Here is a 20,889-nt window from a genome sequence, read left to right as displayed (position 1 = left end):
TTCGCGCCCGTTTCCGTACGGAGCTCACCGGAGCCCGCCCGTTCCCGTGATGAGCTCACCCGTTCCCGTACGGAGCTCACCGGATCTCACCCGTTCCCGCCCGCCGCCAGCTCCCCACTGCTCCGCCCCGGGGGCGTGGCTAGATGGGCCTCGCCGTCTGATTGGCGGACACGCGAGGAGGCGTGGGCCATGTCACGTGTTTGGCTGGCGCCTCTGGGTCCTCGCGCCCTCCGCCGGCCCCGCCCCGCGCGGTGGCGTGCTGGCGTCACACGGCGGCGCGGTGACGTCAGAGAGCGGCGCGAGGCCGCGCCGGGCCGGGCGCTTGAGGCGGTGGCGCTGCCGGTGCCGGTGCGCTCCGCTCCGGCTCCCGCTCCGCTCCGGTCCCGCTGCGCTCCCGCCATGCCAGCACCGCCCGCAGGTGCGTCCCGCCCGCCCGCCGCGCCTCCGCCGCCGCTCCGCGCAGGCGCCGGCGGAGCTGCAGGTCGCGGTTCGCTGGGCCCGGCCGGGCCGCAGCCGCCGCCGCCGGTCTGACCTTGGGCCGCGGCGGGGAGCGCGGGGTGTGCCGTGCGGGCCGTGCCGGGTGTGCCGGCGCGGGGAGCGCTCGGGAGCGGCTCCCGGTGTGCGCGGAGCTGCCGGGCCTGGAGCTCCCCCGGGGGACGGAGACCCCGCTCGCGTCAGGGCTGCGGGAGCTCCGGAGAACAGGCGGCTTTCCCGTTCTTTCCCCACGCGCTCTTCCCTCTCTGCCGTTCTCTCCCGACCTTTTCTTCCCTCCCTTTTCTTCTCCTCGCTCCTCTCTCTCTCTCGCCCCTCCTTTTCCTTTCTCCTTTCTTACTCCCCTCCTCGTTTCGGTGGCATCTCATGCCCGGCAGGGCTGCTGTGCCCAAACTCCCCTTCAAATTCTGGGGATCTCGTGTGCTGCTGGTGCTGGGGAGGGTTTGAGGCTCATGAACCACCCGCAGTCTCAGAGGGACGTTTTTCAGGCTGGGCTGTGATCGAGGGTGGGATTTGGGCACCTGCAGAAACATCTTTTCACAACTGTTAAATAAAGAATTCTGTTCTTTTGTCACACAGGGTTTGCCAGGTAACGATCCCTGCAGTCCTTCTCCAGACTATCTGGTCAAGCTGCCTCTGCCCACATGTCCTTCAGCACCCTGGGCCTGGCTAAATTCGACTGGTGAAGCCTCAGCAGAGTGTCGAGCGCGGGGGCTGATGCAGGGGAGGCTGCATGGCAGTGACCCGGGACCTGTAAAGAATTTCTGCACTGTGCCGGTGAAATGACACCTGTGTGACACCCGTGCATCCCTCGTGGGTGGTGGTGCTCAGCTGCTGGGTGAGCTGAGCCACGGCAAAGCGCTACCTGGTTTGTCTGGTGTTTTCTGCCACAGGGAGGGGCAGGGTGTAAGGAGCAGGTTTTGTAATTCTGCTGTGTGCATTTTATTAAGTTTGGGGTTTTTCTGGCAGCCTCTCTTCTGTCCACACGGTGTTTTAGTAGCGCGAGGTTCAGCCTTTCAGTGATAATTCCAGGGGGATTTATTTCTGTTTTGATCTGGAACAGCACAGAAGGGAAGAGCTGCGCTGTCCTTGCGCAGGAATGGCACAGCACCCCTCAGAGCTGCCCGAGGCCGCCCCTGCCCTGCAGACTGTGTGTGCTGCTGCTCCCCGGGTGCTGGGGTGACACAGCAGGCGTGCAGAGCTCAGGCTGTTCCTGCGCGGGGAGGAGGCTCCGCCGCAGCCATGCTGACAGCCCCGGGGGACTCGGCGCGCCGGGACAGCTCGGGCAAGCACTACCTGTGCGGGCTGTGCGCCGCCTTCACCAACATCCTGGTGACGTTCCCCATCCAGAAGGTTCTGTTCCGGCAGCAGCTGTACGGGCTGCGCACGGCCGAGGCGGTGCGCCAGCTGCGCCGCGACGGGCTGCGCACGCTCTACCGCGGCATCCTGCCCCCGCTCATGCAGAAAACCGCCACCCTGGCGCTCATGTTCGGCCTCTACGAGGATTTCTCGGCGCTGCTGCTCAGCCACGCCCGCGCCCCCGAGCTGCTGACGCGCAGCGCGGCCGCTGCGCTCACCGGCACCACCGAGGCCGTGCTCACGCCCTTCGAGCGCGTCCAGACGCTGCTGCAGGACCACAGGCACCACGACAAGTTCACAAACACTTACCAGGCCTTCAAGGTGCTGAGGGCCTATGGGATGAGGGAGTACTACCGGGGATTGGTGCCCATCCTGCTGCGCAACGGGCCCAGCAACGTGCTGTTCTTCGGGCTGCGGGGGCCCATCAAGCAGCTCCTGCCCGAGGCCACCTCCTACAGCTCTCACATGGTCAACGACTTCATCTGCGGGGGGCTGCTGGGCGCCATGCTGGGCCTCTTGTTCTTCCCTGTGAATGTCATAAAAACTCGTATGCAGGCTCAGATCGGTGGCGAGTTTCAGTCCTTCTCCAAAGTGCTCGCGAAGATCTGGCTGGAGCGCGACAGGAAGGTGATCCACCTCTTCCGAGGAGCCCACCTGAACTGCCACCGCTCTGTGCTGTCCTGGGGGATCATCAACGCCACCTACGAGTTCCTGCTGAAGCTGCTGTGATCCCGTCCTGCTCGTGGGGTGCCAGCACTCAGAGCGTCCTCTGTCCCAGGGAACAGTGCCCGTGCGTGTGACAGGTATTTATGGGGTGAATGGTGATACATTTAAAACCTTGGTGCAATTATGATGAACTTCTTAAAGTATTCCTTACTAGCGGGTGAGTTTACCCATAACAGAGCTGCTAGACAAATGCAAGGTGTAAAAGAGGAAACACAAGTATTCTGTATCACTCCCGAAATTCCATAATGCTCTGTGGTGAGATGCGCTCCACGGCCCATGTTTAGAACATGAGAATCAAGGAGGGGCTGAAGAAAAACAATTCCATTGCCTGATCATCTTCCAAGTCTCGATTTTGGAACTGCATTTTCCGATGTTTCAAGGTCCTCATTGTGTAAAGCTCAAAGGACAGATCCAGAAGGGGATAACTGAGGTGCAGAGCTCCCAGCTGCACCTCAGCTGCTGCAGCCACTGCAGGTGGCCTGCGGTGACCGTGTCCTCCAGCCTGGCCCAGGCTGGACCTCTGTGTGTGTATGTGTGTGTGTTTGTACGTGTGCCTTCCTGCCAAAAGGGAAAACCAGAAGGAATGGGACAGCAAACTCACTGAAGCTTTAAAGTGTCCTTCCTCGTTAAAAAACATGGAGTTTGTTCTGCTTTTTGTGAGGACTTTTTTTTTTTTTTTTTAATTGCTGCTTTTCCTGTTGCCTCCAGCTACAGGATCAGGGATGTGTCCCTGTCTGTAGTGCTCATGGGACACTCCAGCTCCTGCAGCTGCTCAAGCACTTCACACACGGCTTTTTGCACTGCCTCATCTTGTCTGCTCCCAGTTCCCGCTGCGGAATTACGGATCGCAAGATGTTCCTACCCAAAACTCGGGGCTCTGCCTGCTGGGTGTGTGCTGTTAATGGTTCTGCAAGACAGAGTGGCACGGGCAAGGTGAGGTTCCTGGGTTACCTGCTTCAGTGGAGGTCTGTAGGTGTAGTGGAGATGAAAAGCCAAAGATGACCTTGGAAGCAGGGAGGAAGGAAAGGTGCAGTGCTTGGAGACATGTTTCAGGACTTCGGTAGGCAGAGATTGAAAAGGACTGACAGAAATCTGTGTCCTACAGATGTGGGAGTTGAGAGAGAGAAGACTTCAGGCTTTAGATACCAGGACAGAAGAGTGAGCACGACCCTGAGATAGATGAGTGTCCTAACAAGAAGTGTTTGGGTGTCCCTGAGGGCTTCCTCTTTAATTAAAGTATACATTCATATATAAACCAGAACAGGTGGATGATGGGGAGCAGCAAAGCTTTCAGAAACTGCTTTGAATTTAGTCTTTTCTTAAGTCTTGGAGGGGCTATTGCTTTTCTGAATTTGAATTTTCCATTTGCTAAAACTGTCTTCCGAAATTGAACCTAATCAGTGTGTTGTAATCATACAGTCCTGAGCTTCACAGATGGCAGCGGGTGGGCACAAGCACGAGTTCTGTATCCCAGTGGTGATTATCTGCATCTAAATAAAATGTTTACTGGATGTTTGTTACTGGCAGAATTTGATTTTTACCAGTGTACCAGTTTTTTTTGTAATCACTCCTTGATGGAATAAAAAAAATCTGCATCCTGTTTCTCTGTGGAAGATGTTATGTGCTCCTGTAATGTGGGGGAAGCCAGAGTGTTGAGGGTGAGTTTGGCACAAGCCCAGAGCTGGTCAGTGCCCAAGTACCCCAGTAAAAATGAAATAGTGGAGCCCTTGGTCTGAGGCTCAGAGTCAGTTCTGACTCTTCATATGTAACTTTCAGAAAAATCTCAAAGCACTGCTGTGTAGACAGATGTGAGAATGGCAGCGTCTAAGCACTAGGAGGTGTTTTTCCTCTTAATTTTAGGGGACAGGCAAGAGCCAGTCAGCATGGCTCATTTTAACATTAAAAAAAAATACATTTCAATTCAGTGAATTATTAAATGTTTATTATGCAAGCAAGAGAAACTGTCCACAAATAGTAAGTTACTGTACGGCTGTAAGTACAATACTTCCAAAGCAGTTCTGATACTTCATATACGGTATTAAAAGGCTACAGTTTTACTATGAAATCTCAGGTATTTCAAAATACTCTACATGCACAATTTGTTTCTGTATTAAAAACCTTATACTTAACTGAGGATATTTAGTGCTTTAGAAAATGCACCTTTGACTAAGATCAGCCAGTGAGAAGTTTCTGTTTCCTGCAGGTCAAAAACATGATGGGTCGTTGACTTCTTCCTTTCTCTCCAACTTTTTAGATTCTTGTAAACTGAATCTTTTAAAAGCTTTCATTTGGCAAGCATATTTCTTTTTCCCTATGAGTTTATATGTCCTAGAGCAACAGACCCATGTATTATGATGTCAGAACCTTCTCCACATCAGTGCTACCCAAATAAAAATCACAACACAAACAAACGAACAAAAACAAACCCCACTAAATTAACCAAGACAAGCCCGCCCTCCCCCCGGAAAAAGTGATGTTTACATTCCAATTCTGGCAGCAGGCATCGAGCTGTCCTTACCCCAAGACTCCGAGAGTGCAAACAATCTGTGCGTGTGTGTGTGTGTGTGTGTGTGTGTGTGTGTGTGTGTGTCTCGGTACCGTGTGCTTGTCCATCCCCACGGGGCGGGGTCTGCCTGGTGACACCGGGGACAGCAGAGCCAGCCCCGGGCAGGAGAGGACCAGAACCAGCTCAGGGCAGAACCAGTCCCAAGAAGAACCAAATCCCACAGAACCAGTTCTGGGCAGAACCAGCCCCAGCACAGCCCTGGCTCCGCGGGGTCCGTGGGGCATTCTCTCACGGGGAGCTCAGAGTCTGAAACCATCACCAGTGCCCTGCTTGCTCTGCAGTCAGAGAGCTCCAGCCCCGAGAAACGCCCTGGAATTCATCAAGTGCTGCCACAGACACCCCTGGTGTGAGCCATCCCCTCCCCATCTGTCTGTCCTTCATCTCCCTTGGAAATGTTCCTTACAGTTGTTTCACAGTTTTACACACTTCTCAAGGTCGAGCATTCAACTTTTGAAACACAACTAGATTATAAATTTATTTTTTTCTTTTTTTGACTACCTAGAAATAACCCAAAGCTCACCAACCCCTAACTTGATTGTTCCAGTAATGCTACTGAGAGAGAACTGAAAACACTTGCACCACCACATGACTGTGAGGCATGTCAGCTGTAAGCCACTGAGAAGTGAACTTCACAGGTAAAACGTGGTAAAGCCTTCATGGAAAACTTCCAAGTGTTGTTGAAAAGGAGTAATCAATTGAATGACCAAAATCTAAGATTACCTACTTACTCTAATTCAAACTTATTACAAATGTCATCAGAAGAACTAAGTAACATTTCTACAGCGTACATGTACAGATTCTGTCATTTTATGCATCTGCTGGACACGCTACAGAAGCATCAAGGTGACCAAGCCCCTCCCTCCTGCAGGTGAGCTGTGGGTCCTGGAGCCAGGCAGGGCCCCTCAGCCAGCCACAGGTGCTACCAAGGAGTGGTGACACGTCTGTCACCCGGGGGGACGGTCCTTTATACAGAAAGGTGAGAGTCCAAAGCTCAGCACAATACTGGTGTAAAACACAGCGTATCATGAGGTAGAATTAAAAAGGTAACACTCAGTGCATATTCACAGGCATAGCGTTACAGTCACTAGGGATCCACCAGGCTGAGGAGGTTCTGACAGGAAAAACAAAAACAACCTTGGAAACAGACAGACCCACACAAGAACCAGCCCTGGTCCTGTGGGTGCTCCTTCACCTCCAAAACAAACACTGTGCAAGCCTGTGAGAACTCCAAGGCTCTCTCAAGTGTCCCTGTAGTCCCTTCCATGATGTGTAATAAAACATTAAATAGGGTGAGAAAACAGCAGCCTGGCAGTGGGACAGCAAATGCTTGGGGGAAAGCTGCTCTAGTCCCAGACAGGACCTGGGCTTTTATCCCCAAGCAGCTTAGCCCATTACAAACTCCTTGTAGCTCTTTCTTTGCATAAAGATCTCTTATCCCATGCTTGTTCCCAAGTTTCCTGCACGCTTCACTCCCAGGGTGCTGAACCACAACCAAGGGAAGGGCCCTGAGCTGCTTTAACAACCCAGCAGAGCCACCTGCCCCACGTGCAGGCTCAGCCTCAGAAGGGATGTCTGACCCCAGATTACCAAACACACAAAACTGAAGGCTTCCTATTACCAAAGAAATTCTCCAGAAGAGGAAACATGGGATTTTTTTCTCATAATGCAGAGGTTTAAGTTTCAATGATTTCTGCACCAACACGAGGGTATACTACCCACATAAACACAAAGCTACAGGAGAGTCCTCAGGCTTACCTGTCCAGCTCTCTCACGTCCATAAATGTTCTTTATCCCCAAATACGTTTTGCAAAAGGCTTTGTAAGAGTCAGTTTTGAACAAGTGTGCTCCGTTGAGCCAGAGTGAACCTGAACACCAGCAGGTGACAGTCCTTCCAGGTAAAGTTCCCTGCTGAACTGAGTGTGTGACTGGTCTGCAGTGAAATGCTAAAAAAAACCCCATCTTGGAACATGTAAGTGATGAGAATGTTATGAACTGATCTGGATGTACAAGAGTGAAATACCTGTGCATTTACAAGGTCAGCTCAGATAACTCGAGGGCTAAAATCTGGCATTCATACTTTGGGTGTGGCCATCGAATCACAGAATACCCTAAACTGGAAGGGACCTGTGGGATCATCAGTCCCACCCCTGGCCCTGCACAGACACCCCAAAATCCCACCCTGAGCATCCCTGGAGCGCTGCCCAAACTCTCCTGGAGCTCTGGGGCTGTGCCCATTCCCTGGGGAGCCTGGGCAGTGCCAGCACTCTCTGGGGGAAGGGTTTCCCTAAAATCCAACCTAAACTCCCCTGACCCAGCTCCAGCCATTCCCTGGTCCCATCCCTTGTCACAGAAGTGACCAGTACCTGCCCCTGCACTGCCCCACAGGAGCATGTCCAAGAGCACAAGGAAATCCCATCTCAAATTATCCAAGCTGAACCAACCAAGTGATCTCAGCTGCTCCACGTGTGGCTTCCCTCCAGACCCTTTCACCAGGGTGAGCACCACAGCATTCCACACCTGGTGAAAAGCCTGGTTGGACCCAGTAGATCCCACTGGTGGCAGGTTTGCTTTTGATCCCCTCCCAAACTGGCAGCACATGAAGAAAAGCTCATCTGGCGACACTGGGGACACATCCAAGTGAACTTCTCCCACAGCAGCCAGGTGGGAAATACCCAAACATCCCAGAAACCCACCACGTTCCAGATGTGGGATGATGTGGAAAACCCCCTACAGCAGACAGCTGGCAGAGGAGGGGCTGCAGCTGCCCTGCTGCAGGACCCAGAGGGATCCTCAGGGTGTTCCCTGCTGATAAGTGGCCCCAGGGGTGGGTCTGGTCACTCCAGTGGTCCCTGCCAGCCTAAGCCACACCGTGACTCTTTTTTTTAACCAATGACAACCACATTAACATAGAAATGAAAGCAAAATTCCATTTTTTTTCCGTTTGTTTTCTTTTTGGTGAGAGTGACTAACCGTGCTGCTCATGTAGACAAGCAGTCCATTATCTACTAATCACCACAGAGTTGCTTCAGTGACAGAAAAGGAAGCAGAGGCAAGGCAGTCCATCTCCTCTGGGACAGCAGGTACCTGGGCACCCTCTGTGCTGTTCCTGTGCTAAGGAAACACTCGAGTGTCAGGGTGCAGACACAGCAGGATGGTGGCACAGGAGCAGCATGGGCCGGGCTCAGGGAGCAGGACCACGATCCGCACGGCGCTGGCCTCAGAAATCCTTGTCCCGAGGTGGCACGAGCTCCCGTGCGCTCGGAAATCTGCAGAGCGCGCTCCCGGCCAGCCGCAGCACCGCCTAGAACTTGGGCTGGTAGAGGGAGACGCGCCCGCTAAGGCACCCCGAGGCGATCTGGCAGTGCGTGGGGGAGAACTTGGTGGTGAGCACCACGTCGTTGTGCGAGTAGAGCGAGCGGATCTCGCGCAGCGGGCTGGCCTCCCGCGGCAGGCAGTCCACCAGCTCGCTGCACTGCGCGTCGAAGCCCAGCAGGCGGATGCCGAAGCCGTGCGGCGACGAGATCATGCGGCCGTCGGGGCTGAAGCACAGCTCCTTGATGTAGCCCCGGCCCACGTTGGCCTCCTCGATGCAGTGCGTCAGGCGCAGCGAGCAGCGCGGCGACACGGGCCGCACCGGGGCTCCTTCCTGGAATTCATAGACACAAGTCCACTAAAGGGAGAGGCAGAGAGAGCGACACTGAAAGAGAAGTCAAGCACTGCGGGCGACCATTCCCTGCCCCTGCAGCTCAGAAATGCTCCTGCTGAGCTGCTCTCCAGCCCCCTCCCCATGAACCAGCCTGTGAGTCAGTGAGCCAGGGGTCTCTGAACTCTTCAGAGAAATCAAGAGTGCAGGGATTGAATAAGTTTTAGAGTGAGTTCTGATGCTTTTAGCAAGTAAAAGGTCTCAAATGCCACACTAGCAGTGAGTGTTCTAGTGAAGGTTGAAACACACTGATATCTTCACTAGAGGCTCCAGGCCCACAGTGTAGACAGGACTGTGACATAATAGAGCTGTAGTAAGAATATTGCTTACATTTCTTAGATAAAACAAGATAAATTGTATGCATAGTTCTATATGTAACCTGGTGTGCTAAGAAACTACAATTCTAACAGGTTAAAGAGTGGTGGTCTGAGTTTGTGTCTGAGCTTGTTGGAAAAATCCTATATTGTATTGGGAGAGTTGTTGCTTTTAGCTACAGCTTTTAGCCACTGCAGCTTTTAGCCATTCTGGCTTCTAGCCATTTGCTTATTGCTGCTGCTTTTGCCATTGCCTGTTGAGACTGACGTGCTTTGTAATAAATAACCTCTTTAACTATTAGCTGCTTTGCTTATTTTAAGATACCAGCGAAGTAGGAGTCCAAGAGCTCTGGAGTTTGGTGCTTAGAGCCCTGGGGGTCAGAAAGAACCTCTCACCAGCCAAGCAAAGCAGCTGCCCAGCATTACAGCTGCTATTTTAATTAAATGCCTGTGAGATAGAATCTTTCCAGTCTAGCTTTCATCTGCAGAGAGCAAAGCCTAATCCTTTAGCCAGGCACCTACTCTAATTTGTTAAATACTTAAATGAATTCTATAAATTCAGCTGGCTGTAACTCAGAGCAGAGCACTGGCATTTTATGCCTTTGACTTCAAAAGCAATGGAATCTTGAAATAAGTGGGTAACAGATTTTTGAAGGAAGGTTATGAACAGCTCTACAGCCAGTTTGGTATTTGTGAGGCACATTTAGGATTCCAGCCTCCCATCTCATTACATAATCTCAAAATTAATATAAGAAAGATCAATGACAAAGTTTATATCCTGTTGATCCCACTTCAGCCCCAAGACAGGCATTCCTAGCTCTGCCACATGCATCTTTCTGAAATAACACAACAGGAAAAATACCAATGAATATTAATAAAACAGAGGAAGACAGATCCTAGGACTAAGAGAAACTATAACTCAGTCAGTCACCAGTACCAACTGACCCACTGTAACATTTTGCATGTTACAAAAACTCTGTGTTGTACAGCAGTTTGATTGTTACAGAACCAGCAGTAACATTTATAACCAATCTGCCAAGCTTCTGCTCAGTCCTCTACACCTGTGTAAAGGATTATTGTTACAAAGAGTGGCTTTTTTCAACAGCAACAAAAACAAATCCCAAACAAATACACAGAGATAAAAAAAAAACACAACCAAAACAAAATTAATGCTAATTTACATCAGCAATCAAAGTAACTAAACCATTGATTAGTGGTCAAGTACTCTTGTCCACTGCTGCTCAAGTTAGTGGAGCAGAATCTGCAGAGTGCAGCTGAAATTCAGCTGGTGTTATGACCCCCTGCACCAAGGAAAAGGCTTGGAGCAGGTTCTACCGGAAGATAAAAAACAAAGAAAGAACAAACCAGGAGACATGTGCCTGGCCATGCCCTAAAGAAGCAGAGAGGGGCTGTTACCTCCTGGTCGTCGGTGTTGCTGGAGCACCGCAGCAGCGTGGCCCAGCCCTTGGGGTGCAGCTGCAGCGACGTGATGCAGTTCCCACGATCCCTTTCCCCAGGAACCTCAGGTGTTAACACCTCCAGGCTGTTCCTGGGTGATCCCCCTGACAGAGGAATTAACTGTGAGTCTCAGTGAAATCCACACATTGACCTTTGCCCCTCTCACCAGGCCTGCTGCTGAAATGGGGTCACACCTGGGGCAGGTGCACTCGGCTGCCAGGACAGGGACTCCAAGGGTTGCAGGAACCCTGAGCCAACACCAAGGGGCTGTCCTCACTTCAAACTGCTTCTTTTTCAGAAATTCAGTGCCAAGACCTGCACTGAACCAGCCCAAACTCACAACTACATTAACCTTCCACACTTATGCTCCTCATTGGCATTACAGCAAAATATAAAGACTGAGGTTTTCATAAGAATTGCTGATTCTCAAACTTGTATGGTGAGCTCTCCAAATTCTTTCCAATGCTTGCTCAGCTTGCAGCCTTCCTCCCTTCTTCCCCTCACCCCAGGTAAATCCCTCCCTGGCATCCAGGTAAGTCTCCTCTCAGCAGTATGCTTCAGCATCTCACAACCATGAGGAGCTGAAAATTAACATTACATTTCTTTGAAATTGCCAGGGATGCACAAACTATTCATCCATTTGCCAAGTCCATGCTGATTCTCTGGATTTTTCCCTTAAAGATCATTCACACAAACTTTGTTCTAAGAAAAACACATGGAAAACAGAGCACCTCTATGTAACAACAACATACTGACTTAAAATACAGACCTTGTTACTTTTACCAGATTTCTCAAACATAAAAACTGAATAGATCCCCATGCTTTGGTGTGCAATGAGATTTTATTGGTTTATCAGAAGTCTCAGCAACACCATTCTTTAAAAACCACAGGACAAAAACCAGCAGTTTTTTACCACTGTGGATGCAGTAAATCCAAGCCCAGGTTTTCTTGTGATTTATCATTTTCCCAGTGATGTTCTCCTACCTTCTCGCTGCGAGGGCCGTGAACAGGTTTTCTCAGAGAGTGGCCCTGAGTTGTTCTGGTGACAAGGTGAGCCCACAGCTCGAGGGCCAGAGGAGCCTGACGACGTTATGTCTGCAAACAGCACCAGAGAGATGAGCACAGGTGGGCTGCTGGACAGGAGCACCCCACAAACACCCCAGCACAGCCCCTGCTGCACCCACCTGAGCTCGAGGTGGTCCTCCTGGCCCTTAAAATCGGGTAGCTGCCAACCTCCAAAGACTTGTTCAGGTCAAGGTCGTGCAAAATCAGCAGGTAGCCAGAGGAGGTGGAGATCAGCATTTTGGAACAGTCTGGTGTCAGCCTCATCCGCATCAGAAAACGGGTGTGGAAAAACTTCTTGTGGGGACATCCATCCTCTGTGCACCTGGACAGCAAGACAAGCATGGCAGTGGACTGTGGTCAGCTCCAGCTCCAGGCCCTGGCTGTGTTCACAAGGGTCCAGAATGTGCCCAGCAGTGTTCATTTTGTTCACCCCAAAACCTCTTTTTCAAGTACTGTCTTTATCCCACATTTTAATGGAATGGATGAAGTGGGCGAAGTCACATATTGCTAAAACTATAACAACAAGGCCAGACCCTTCTTTGGAAGGAAGAATAATGCTTTGGCACATCAGACAGACAAGTTGTAGCTGTTGGAGTCAGTGAGTCAGGGGTATCTCTGAATTCTTCAGACAGAAATCACAGTGCAGGGATTGAATTAAAGCCTTTGGATTTGGATTGAAGTATAACTTTTAGGGTGAGCTCTGATGCTTTTAGTAAGTGAAAGGTTTCAAATGCTACAGTAGCAGTGAGAGTTCTAGTGAAGGTTAACAAACACACTGATATCTTCAGCAGAAGGCTCCAGGCCCACAGTGTAGACAGGACTTAGACATTACAGAGCTATAGTAAGAATATTGCTGACTTTTTTAAAATAGAACAAGATAGGTTGTATGCATAGTTTATATGTAACCTGGTGTGCTAAGAAACTACAATTCTAACAGGTTAAGGAGTGGTGGTCTGAGTTTGCACCTTAGCTTGTTGGAAAAATCCTGTATAAGAGTTGGTACTGGGGAGAGTTGGTGCTTTTAGCCATTGGCTTTTGTCAGGGCTTCTGGCCATCTGCTTATTGCTGCTGCTTTGCCATTGCTTTGATACTGCTTTGCTATTGCTTGCCTGTGTGCCTGTTGAGACTGATGTGCTTTGTGATAAGATGTGCTTTGTAATAAATAACCTTTTTAACTATTAGCTGCTTTGCTTACTTAAAAGATAACGCAACGAAGCAGGAGCCAAGAGCTCCGGAGTTAGTGCCTGTAGAGCACTGGAGGTCCAAGAACCTCACTTCTAGCCATTTGCTCTTACCAGAGGGGTGATGCAAGCTCTTGGTAAGGGCTACAAACCCCTCCCAGTGCTCCAGAACACACTGACACACAGTGTTCCAGGTTTGCAGGTGGTGCCCCTGCCCTGCAGTGCCGCACAGGGGCCGCGGGGCGAGCGCAGCCACGCACCTGTTGGTGTCCCAGATGATGACGTTGCCATCGAAGCCCGAGGTCACCAGCAGCCTGGTGTTGGTGTCGTACTCGATGTTCTTGACCCAGCTGGTGTGGCCGTGCAGGGTGCACACTTTGGTGTTGAGCTTCCTCAGGTCCCAGAGCGCGATGGTGGTGTCGTCGGAGCAGGTGGCGAACAGCCGGTTGTCCAGGAACCTGGGTGGGCAGGGAATTCTGCTCAGGGCAGCCTGCAGGGCAGCAGGAGAGCAGCAGCCCTGCCCTGAGCTGGGGGTGCCAGCAGCACAGAGATAACACAGGCAGCAAACAAAACTGCTCCAAGCATGGCAGCGATCACTCTGCTGGAAACACAGTTGCTGGGATGTGAACAGTGTGTGTTGGTTTGATGCAGCCAGCAATGTGAATTCTGTGTATTCCAGAAATGTGAATTCTGTGTATCCCAGCAATGTGAATTCTGTGTATTCCAGCAATGTGAATTCTGTGCATCCCAGCAATGTGAATTCTGTGCATCCCAGCAATGTGAATTCTGTGTATCCCAGCAATGTGAATTCTGTGTATCCCAGCAATGTGAATTCTGTGCATCCCAGCAATGTGAATTCTGTGTATTCCAGCAATGTGAATTCTGTGCATCCCAGCAATGTGAATTCTGTCCCCATCTGCTGCAGCCAGGTGGGGCAGTGACCCTGATCTCCTGGCACACATTATCTGCTCATGGGCCATCTTTAAACCAGCTGGGCAATCATCTTTATCTTCCCACAGCCCATCCTCCCTCCAGGAGATATCTCCTGTTCATGGCCACTGAGTCTCAGTGCATGACTGATAAAATTCCATCATCCCACTGGGAGATGCTCCAGCCAGGGGAGGAGCCAAGCCTTTCCTACCCAGATAAAAACTGAGATTTGGGACACCAAGGAACCTTCTTTCCACTGGATTCCAGAGGAAAGCCAGACCTTTCCACATCATCCCTGGAGCTTCAGAGGAAACTGCACCTTCTCCAGGAGCACTGCTCCAGCTGAACCACATCTGCCCCTGCAGGAGGATGCAGCCACCATTGAATGGGACTGTGCCAACACCCTGACTGACTGATGGGTGTCAGCTTGGATTCTGACTCTGGCAGGGTTGGGATTGTTCTGTGTAATACTGCATTTCTATTTGAATTTTCCTAGTAAAGAACTGTTATTCCTAATTCCCATCTCTTTGCCTGAGAGCCCCTTAATTTCAAAATTCTAATAATTTGGATTTAGGGGTTTACATTGTCCATTTCAAAGAGAAGTTCTCCCTTTATTGGCAGACATTGTCCTCCAAACCAGGACACAGTGCCTCTGCAGCAGCACACAAGCACACACAGGCACAGCTGGAGTTTGGCTTGGTCTGAGGGTTTTTTAGGGTGGTTGTGTGTTAATGAATTGTGTGCAGATTCCACCAGAGCCAAACCACCAGTGTGCTCAGACAGAACCCCCAGGTAACTCAGCATGTTCCCTCCAGGACAGCATCCAGCTCAGTGGGGCTGGGAGCAGCACAGCCAGGAAATAAACTGCACACATGAAGTCCTGAGTTCACTGAAGCTAACACAAGGCTTTTCAAAACACTGAGTGAGAGTGGGACCAAGTTTGAGAATACACCAACACAAGTTACTTGGTTCAGTGAGAAAATGAACAGAGGAAATCACTGAGCTTGCACTGCACAGATCAAAGGTGAACACCAGGAATTCAGGCATGGCTTCACTTTCAGAAGGACAAGCCACACTGGTTTATTTTGGAATTCATTTGATGAAGGCACTCAATTAAGAAAAACCCTACCTAAAGTAAAAGTAACAAGACATCCATCCAAAAAACACAAACTAAAAATCCTTTAAGCCTACAGCTACACCACAGAAAAGCAACAACTCCAATAAATGAACAACAACCAACTATCATGTAGCAAATCCCAAACTTTTGCTAAAGCATTTTGGTGCTTGCTACAAGGAACTTCTGCAGTACCACAGTGACTGAAATCCTGCTCATTAACCTGAACAGGGCTCCAGGTAATGCTGCACAAACTCTGTGCAGGACAGGGTTTAGTTCCTCTGTGTCAGACTGACACGCTCTAATCCAGCTCTCCTGACAGACAGACAGCTGATGTAAAGCACCAGTCTTTTGTAAAAAGCAAAACCAGCCTGGGAAAAACATCAACTCACCTGATGAATGTGACACCCCACATCATACTTGCCTCTTCTGAGTGAAAACACTCAGAATGTTCTACAGCTTTCTTAGGTTTTTTGTTTCAGTTTAGCTCTTGGTTGAGGTTATTTGTTGCTGTGTAGCTGGTTGTTGTTTTGGGGTTTTGGAGTGATTTGGGTTTTTTGCTGTCATAATCTGATTGAAGAGCAGTACTGTTAGAAGATACCTTAAATTCAGACCTCAAAATTTATTCCAGAATCAGAACAGCCTAAAAACCCTCAATTTAAAAGAAAAAATACTACATGATAAAAACAGTGGTGGATTGAGACTCCTGCTCTTGCTATTTCCAGCTCTATCCCAAGAAAGTGGCAGAGGATTTAAACTGCAATGCCTAAGCACAGGCTGAGTTGTGTCCAAACGTCCCTGCTGACGTACCTGATGTTATTTACACAGTCCTCATGAGCTTCGGACAGAGTCTTGATGTGCTTTGAAGATATTGGGTCAAAGAGCAGGACCTCAGTCTGTTCACAGGCGACGGTCAGCACCGACCTGCGAGAGCAGAATGGAAAACTCCAGTTTGTGCTGGGCTTTGCCCTCCAGCAGCTGCCTGTGCCACCTGGCACCTCTGCCCACCCTCTGCCCACACCTTCCAGGGGTCTGAGACAGAGGAACCAACGCTGAATCAAAGCTTACCTGCAATATCTATTCACCCTTTTGCAAACCAGTCAGGTTTTTCCACTAAAATCTTGCAAAATACAGATTTAGCAGCACCAGCCAGAGTGGGCATTCATTAGCAGGATTGTCCCCCTGGCCCTGCCCTCCTGCAGAGCCCCTGCAGAGCAAGGTGAGGCAGGAGGAGCACAGGACAGCACCCCCCCCAGGTACCTGCCCCAGGTATTTCAACTGCAGCCCAGGGGTGCTGCTGATGTGAACAGCGATGACACCAGTATGGACCCAGCGCCCTGGGAACCCCCTGCACAGCTGGACGGGTACACCTGGACAGGGACACCTGGATGGGCACACGGCTGAGCTGACAGGACTGGGCACAACTGGATGGGCACACCTGGATGGGCACACCTGGCTGAGCTGACAGGGCTGGGCACACCTGGATGGGCACACCTGGCTGAGCTGACAGGACTGGGCACAACTGGATGGGCACACTGGGCTGTGCACACCTGGCAGGCACACCTATCTGTGCACACCTGGATGGGCACACCAGGTTGTGCACACCTGGCCGGGCACACCTATCTGTGCACACCTGGATGGGCACACCTGGATAGGCACACCTGGCCAGGCACACCTATCTGTGCACACCTGGATGGGCACACCTGGCCGGGCACACCTATCTGTGCACACCTGGATGGGCACACCTATCTGTGCACACCTGGCCGGGCACACCTATCTGTGCACACCTGGATGGGCACACCTGGCCGGGCACACCTATCTGTGCACACCTGGCCGGGCACACCTATCTGTGCACACCTGGATGGGCACACCTGGCCGGGCAGCCCCAGCCCAGCGCTACCGGCAGCGAGCTCCGGGCACAGCGCGGCGGCGATCCGAGCACACCTACCCGTCGGGCGAGTACTCGAGGTTGAAGACGGCGCCGTGCGTGCGGGTGCTGAGGGACACGGAGTCGGCGGGCTGGATGGCGCCGTACAGCCCGGTCATGGCGCCGAACGTGTCCCGCGCCGGGTCCACGGCGGCCCCGCGGCCCAGGCAGCGCCCGCGCAGCCACGCGAACAGCCCGCCGGGGGCGCCGGGCCCCGGCTCGGCGGGGTCGCCGTGGCGGGCGGACTCCGGGTTCGGCCCTGGGTCCAGCCCCGGCTCCAGTCCCGGCTCCGGGCCCGGGCCCTTGCTCATGGCGGCGGCAGCGCCGGCCCCCGTCCGCCCCCTACCGGCCGCCCCGCGACAGTGCGCCTGCGCGGCCCCACCCCCGCCCCGCCCCTGCCGGCGCCGGGGCGCCACTGCGCCTGCGCGGCCCCGCCCCGGGTGGTCACGTGTTGTCCGGCTCACGTGACCGCGGTCCCTCAGACGCGGCCCCGCCGCCGCTCGCTCGGTTCGGCGTCGCTGCTGTTACCGAGCGCTGCTCGGCACCCGCCTGCCTGCTCTGCTGCTCGCGGCAAAGGGAGCGCCGTCCTGAGAGGGGCCTGCTGTCTGCGCGGAGCCGCGGGACAGAGGCCGCGCGGTGGCGGGGCAGCAGCACCGACTCCAGACGGAGAGAGCAGCTGTGCCTCGGGCTGCTCGGCGTGAGAGCTGAGATATGACTGCGAACGGGGCTGGGTACTGGTTAATAGAAAGGAGATGTAATGTGTAACCGGTTAACGCTGATGTCTTTGTACAGCGTGTAAACAGGTTGGATGGTCGGTGAGCAGCGCTTTGTGCTCTGTGCAAAGCAGGATAAAAAGCCAAATGACCCGAATGCCTCACTCGGGTGCGGGAATGGGGGCTGTGCTCGGGAACGAGCCTGCACTGGGGACAGCGCCGCTGCCCAGCCTGGGCTCCCCCCGGCCCAGCTCCCTGTGCCCTCTTAAGCACAGTTAGCACCAGATTTTTCCAAAAGTACCCAGGAAAGATCAGGGTCCCTCCTTCCCAGAAAAGCCTCCGCTTTAGTAAACTGCGAATATTTTTTCCTTAAGTTTTTATAGGCATACTGGCATAATATTTTTATAAACCAATTGAATGTCAATAAATTATTTTTAGCAGTGTGTTTTGAGAGCGTGGAAGATGATATTAAAACCTCACTGGCCAAGAGGAACCTGGAGGGGCCTCCTCAGTCTGGTCTGGTGGTAGGAGGTGCAGGGTAGGTGCCAGTGGGGATGGGATCCGTAATAATCCCAGGTTTTGGGTCCAGCAGCAGGACCAGCCCCGACTCTGGGGTCTGTTTTTGTACTAGGAGTGTCACTGTGACCTCTGTGTTATCCCCAAAATGTTCCTTGTGTCCATTACAGATGAACTCCAAAATATTCTTTGTCCCTTGTGTGTTACCTCAGGTCTAATCCCAAAATTTTCTCTACCCGTCTACTACTGACTACTGCACTTCTGCCACAAAATTGCCAGCTCAGTCATGTCTACCTTGTTCCTGGAGACCTGCTAGGACCCTGGTGACCACAGAGAGCCAAGAGATGGCACAGTAGGGCCACAGCAGAGTCTGGGACCAGGAGGAGCAGAGTGTGTTCACTGGTGTTATAAATGAGGAACAAAAGCCTCTATATTCAGCAAAATTCGATTGCTTTATTTCATATAGACAGGACAAGCAGCACTGTGGAGGCAGAGGGGTCACTGCCCACTCCATGCTCCACCCAACTTTGGTTTGCAGCTCCCTTTTACAGCATGGTTTCCTTGTAGTCATCAATAATTGTTATTGTTTTGCTGTCATAATTCTGCCAGGTAAGCAGTGGTGGTCCGTGGGATCTCTGGACGACGTGAGTCTCTAGACAATTTGTCAATCCCATAGATAACCATCTGGTGTTGGTAGATAAATGACAGAATTCAGGCAGTCTGGTCTCAGGGATAGGCTGCAATTGATCACACAAAGGCAGGAAGCCTGATTTTCCAGGATATGTTGGGCTGTGTTAAGACTTGTTTTGCAAGCTGTCAGTAGATACAACTTATTTAGAAACATAATATTCATAATAGGGGGAATTAAAAAAAAAATGATTTAATCATATATGTTCCTTTCTTTAGTGTCATGCTTCATTTCAGACTTATTTGGGTTATACAAACCCCAGTACTTTTGTGGTTAACACGAATCTTTTATCAGTTATCACAGTGGGCTGGTGGGACGTGCTTGGAACCCCGGTTTGTTCAGGAGAAACCAGTCAGGAGCTGCAGCAGCACCAGCACAGAGGGTGGCGTTGCTGCCCTGGGCTTGGAGAGCAGTTTGTTATCAGAACAGTTCCGGGGAATGGAGCAGTGCCTCAGGGCAGGAGAGGCTGCCTAGAAACAAAGCAGGAGTCAGTGCTGCAGTAACCCAGGGGTGAGTGAGACACAGCCCTGAGACAGGCACCCATCCTGCAAACACACCAAGAGCTAAACTGAAACAAAAACACCAAGAAAGCTGTAGAACATTCTGAGTTATATCACTCAGAAGAGGCAAGTATGATTTGGGGTGCCACATTCATCAGGTGAGTTGATGTTTTTCCCAGGTTGGTTTTGTTTTTTACAGAAGACTGATGCTTTACATCAGCTGTCTGTCTGTCAGGAGAGCTGGATTACAGTGTGTCAGTCTGACACAGAGGAACTAAACCCTGTTCTGCACACAGAGTTTGTGCAGCATTACCTGGAGCCCTGTTCAGGTTAATGAGCAGGATTTCAGTCACTGTGGTACAGCAGAAGTTCCTTGTAGCAAGCACCAAAAATGCTTTCTCTTTAGCATTTTGGGGTTTTCCCCATGATAGTTGGTTGTTGTTCATCTGTTGGAGTTGTTGCTTTTGTGTGGTGTAGCTGTAGGCTTAAAGGATTTTTAGTTGTGTTTTTTGGATGGATGTCTTGCTCCTGTTACCTCAGGCAGGGATTTCCGGCACAGCCCTGTCCTGTGGGCTGTGAGGGGTTTCCAAGAAGTGCTGCCTGCCCAGTGCCCAGCCAGGTTTGTGCTGGACCTGACTGGATGCCTTGATTGGTGCTGGGGTGAGTTCAGTCCTTCCTGATGGAGTGAAGGCAGTGCCATGCTCTGCACTCTGGGTGAGGACACTGCTGATCACACGTGGATGTGTGGCTGCTGCTGGCAGTGCTGACCCTGCCAAGGCTTCTCAGCCTCCTCTGCCCTGACAGCAAGCAGGCTGGGGGGCTACAGCCAGTAGAGTTGTTGAGTTTTTCATGGCTCTGGGTCTTCAAAGAGATAGGAGCAATTGTTGGTTACTGTAAAGTTGTTTATTGCATGAGTACATCAGTATTGAAGGCACAGAGTTCAGGGTGTTAAAGTCTATGCCAAAACTTTCTGGCATAAAGTCCTGAGCAGAAGCTGCAGCAGCTCCCACACCTTTTTTCTTTTTCCTTTTCTTCTTCTTTCTCCTTCTTTTCTTCTTCTTTTTTCTTCTTCTTTTTCATCCTCTTCTGCCTTTTTGTCTTCCTCCTTGTTTCCTTTTCTTTTCTCCTTTCTTCTTCCTTTTTTTTCCTCACTCCAATATAGGGGATTTTATTCATAAATCATCCAATCAGCTAAAAATACAATTCTAAAACGTTTTTTTTTACACTTATTAGAGCTCAGTTTTAAAGTATGAAAGTAGTGTCAGTCTTTACACATAATTTACACCCGTAGTTTTATCTATTCACATAAATGGTTTTATCTGTTTTATTTACTAATGCAAGTAATGTTATGTTTTTGTTATGTCTGGAGTTAAACTAGGCTTTAGGGCTTGAACTTTAAACTAGGCTTTAGGGCTTTTTACTCAGTTAAGACACTTAAAAGTATATTCTTATTTACTTAAAACTAAAACTTGCACTTCTACTTCATATCTGTGTGGCTTAATATGTTTTAATTTCTGTAAAGGCTTTAATTCAGTCTCCACATTCTTTTCTCTCTGTGAGGGACTCAGGCTTCTATTTTACACACTCCAACAGCTCCAATAAAAGCTGGGGCAGCTTTTGTTTCTGTCCCCTCCCTT

At 51.0% G+C, this 20,889-nt stretch overlaps 2 protein-coding genes across 2 annotated transcripts; one reads left to right on the top strand and one right to left on the bottom strand.

The window, feature by feature from the left end:
* Positions 1-264: 264 nt before the first annotated feature.
* Positions 265-4,177, top strand: SLC25A51 (solute carrier family 25 member 51). Its single transcript, XM_056513294.1, has 2 exons — positions 265-418; positions 1,072-4,177. Exon 2 carries the CDS (start codon positions 1,735-1,737, stop codon positions 2,578-2,580), a length of 846 nt encoding a protein of 281 aa, XP_056369269.1. The 5' UTR covers positions 265-418; positions 1,072-1,734; the 3' UTR covers positions 2,581-4,177.
* Positions 4,178-4,497: 320 nt separating this feature from the next.
* On the bottom strand, positions 4,498-17,177 carry DCAF10 (DDB1 and CUL4 associated factor 10). The gene is made up of 7 exons (XM_056513287.1): positions 16,857-17,177; positions 15,719-15,832; positions 13,125-13,322; positions 11,803-12,005; positions 11,603-11,713; positions 10,577-10,722; positions 4,498-8,813 (listed from the first exon to the last, which is right to left on the bottom strand). The coding sequence occupies exons 1-7, from the start codon at positions 17,144-17,146 to the stop codon at positions 8,445-8,447; spliced, it is 1,431 nt and encodes a 476-aa protein (XP_056369262.1). The 5' UTR covers positions 17,147-17,177; the 3' UTR covers positions 4,498-8,444.
* Between the last annotated feature and the right edge of the window lie 3,712 nt (positions 17,178-20,889).

This window comes from Oenanthe melanoleuca, chromosome Z (assembly GCF_029582105.1).
Source record: "Oenanthe melanoleuca isolate GR-GAL-2019-014 chromosome Z, OMel1.0, whole genome shotgun sequence".
Lineage (NCBI taxonomy): Eukaryota > Metazoa > Chordata > Aves > Passeriformes > Muscicapidae > Oenanthe > Oenanthe melanoleuca.
The sequence above is the reverse complement of the archived record's forward strand: the minus strand, read 5'-3'. Positions and strand labels throughout refer to the sequence as shown.

Excerpts from the sequence above, each read along its gene's own strand:
- SLC25A51 (XM_056513294.1), top strand. The coding sequence starts at position 1,735 with ATGCTGACAGCCCCGGGGGACTCGGCGCGCCGGGACAGCTCGGGCAAG.
- DCAF10 (XM_056513287.1), bottom strand. The coding sequence starts at position 17,146 with ATGAGCAAGGGCCCGGGCCCGGAGCCGGGACTGGAGCCGGGGCTGGAC. Across the intron at positions 12,006-13,124 it reads ATCATCTGGGACACCAACAG|GTGCACAGAGGATGGATGTC; the intron begins GTGCGTGGCTGC and ends CTTGCTGTCCAG. Across the intron at positions 11,714-11,802 it reads GAGGACCACCTCGAGCTCAG|ACATAACGTCGTCAGGCTCC; the intron begins GTGGGTGCAGCA and ends TGCTGTTTGCAG.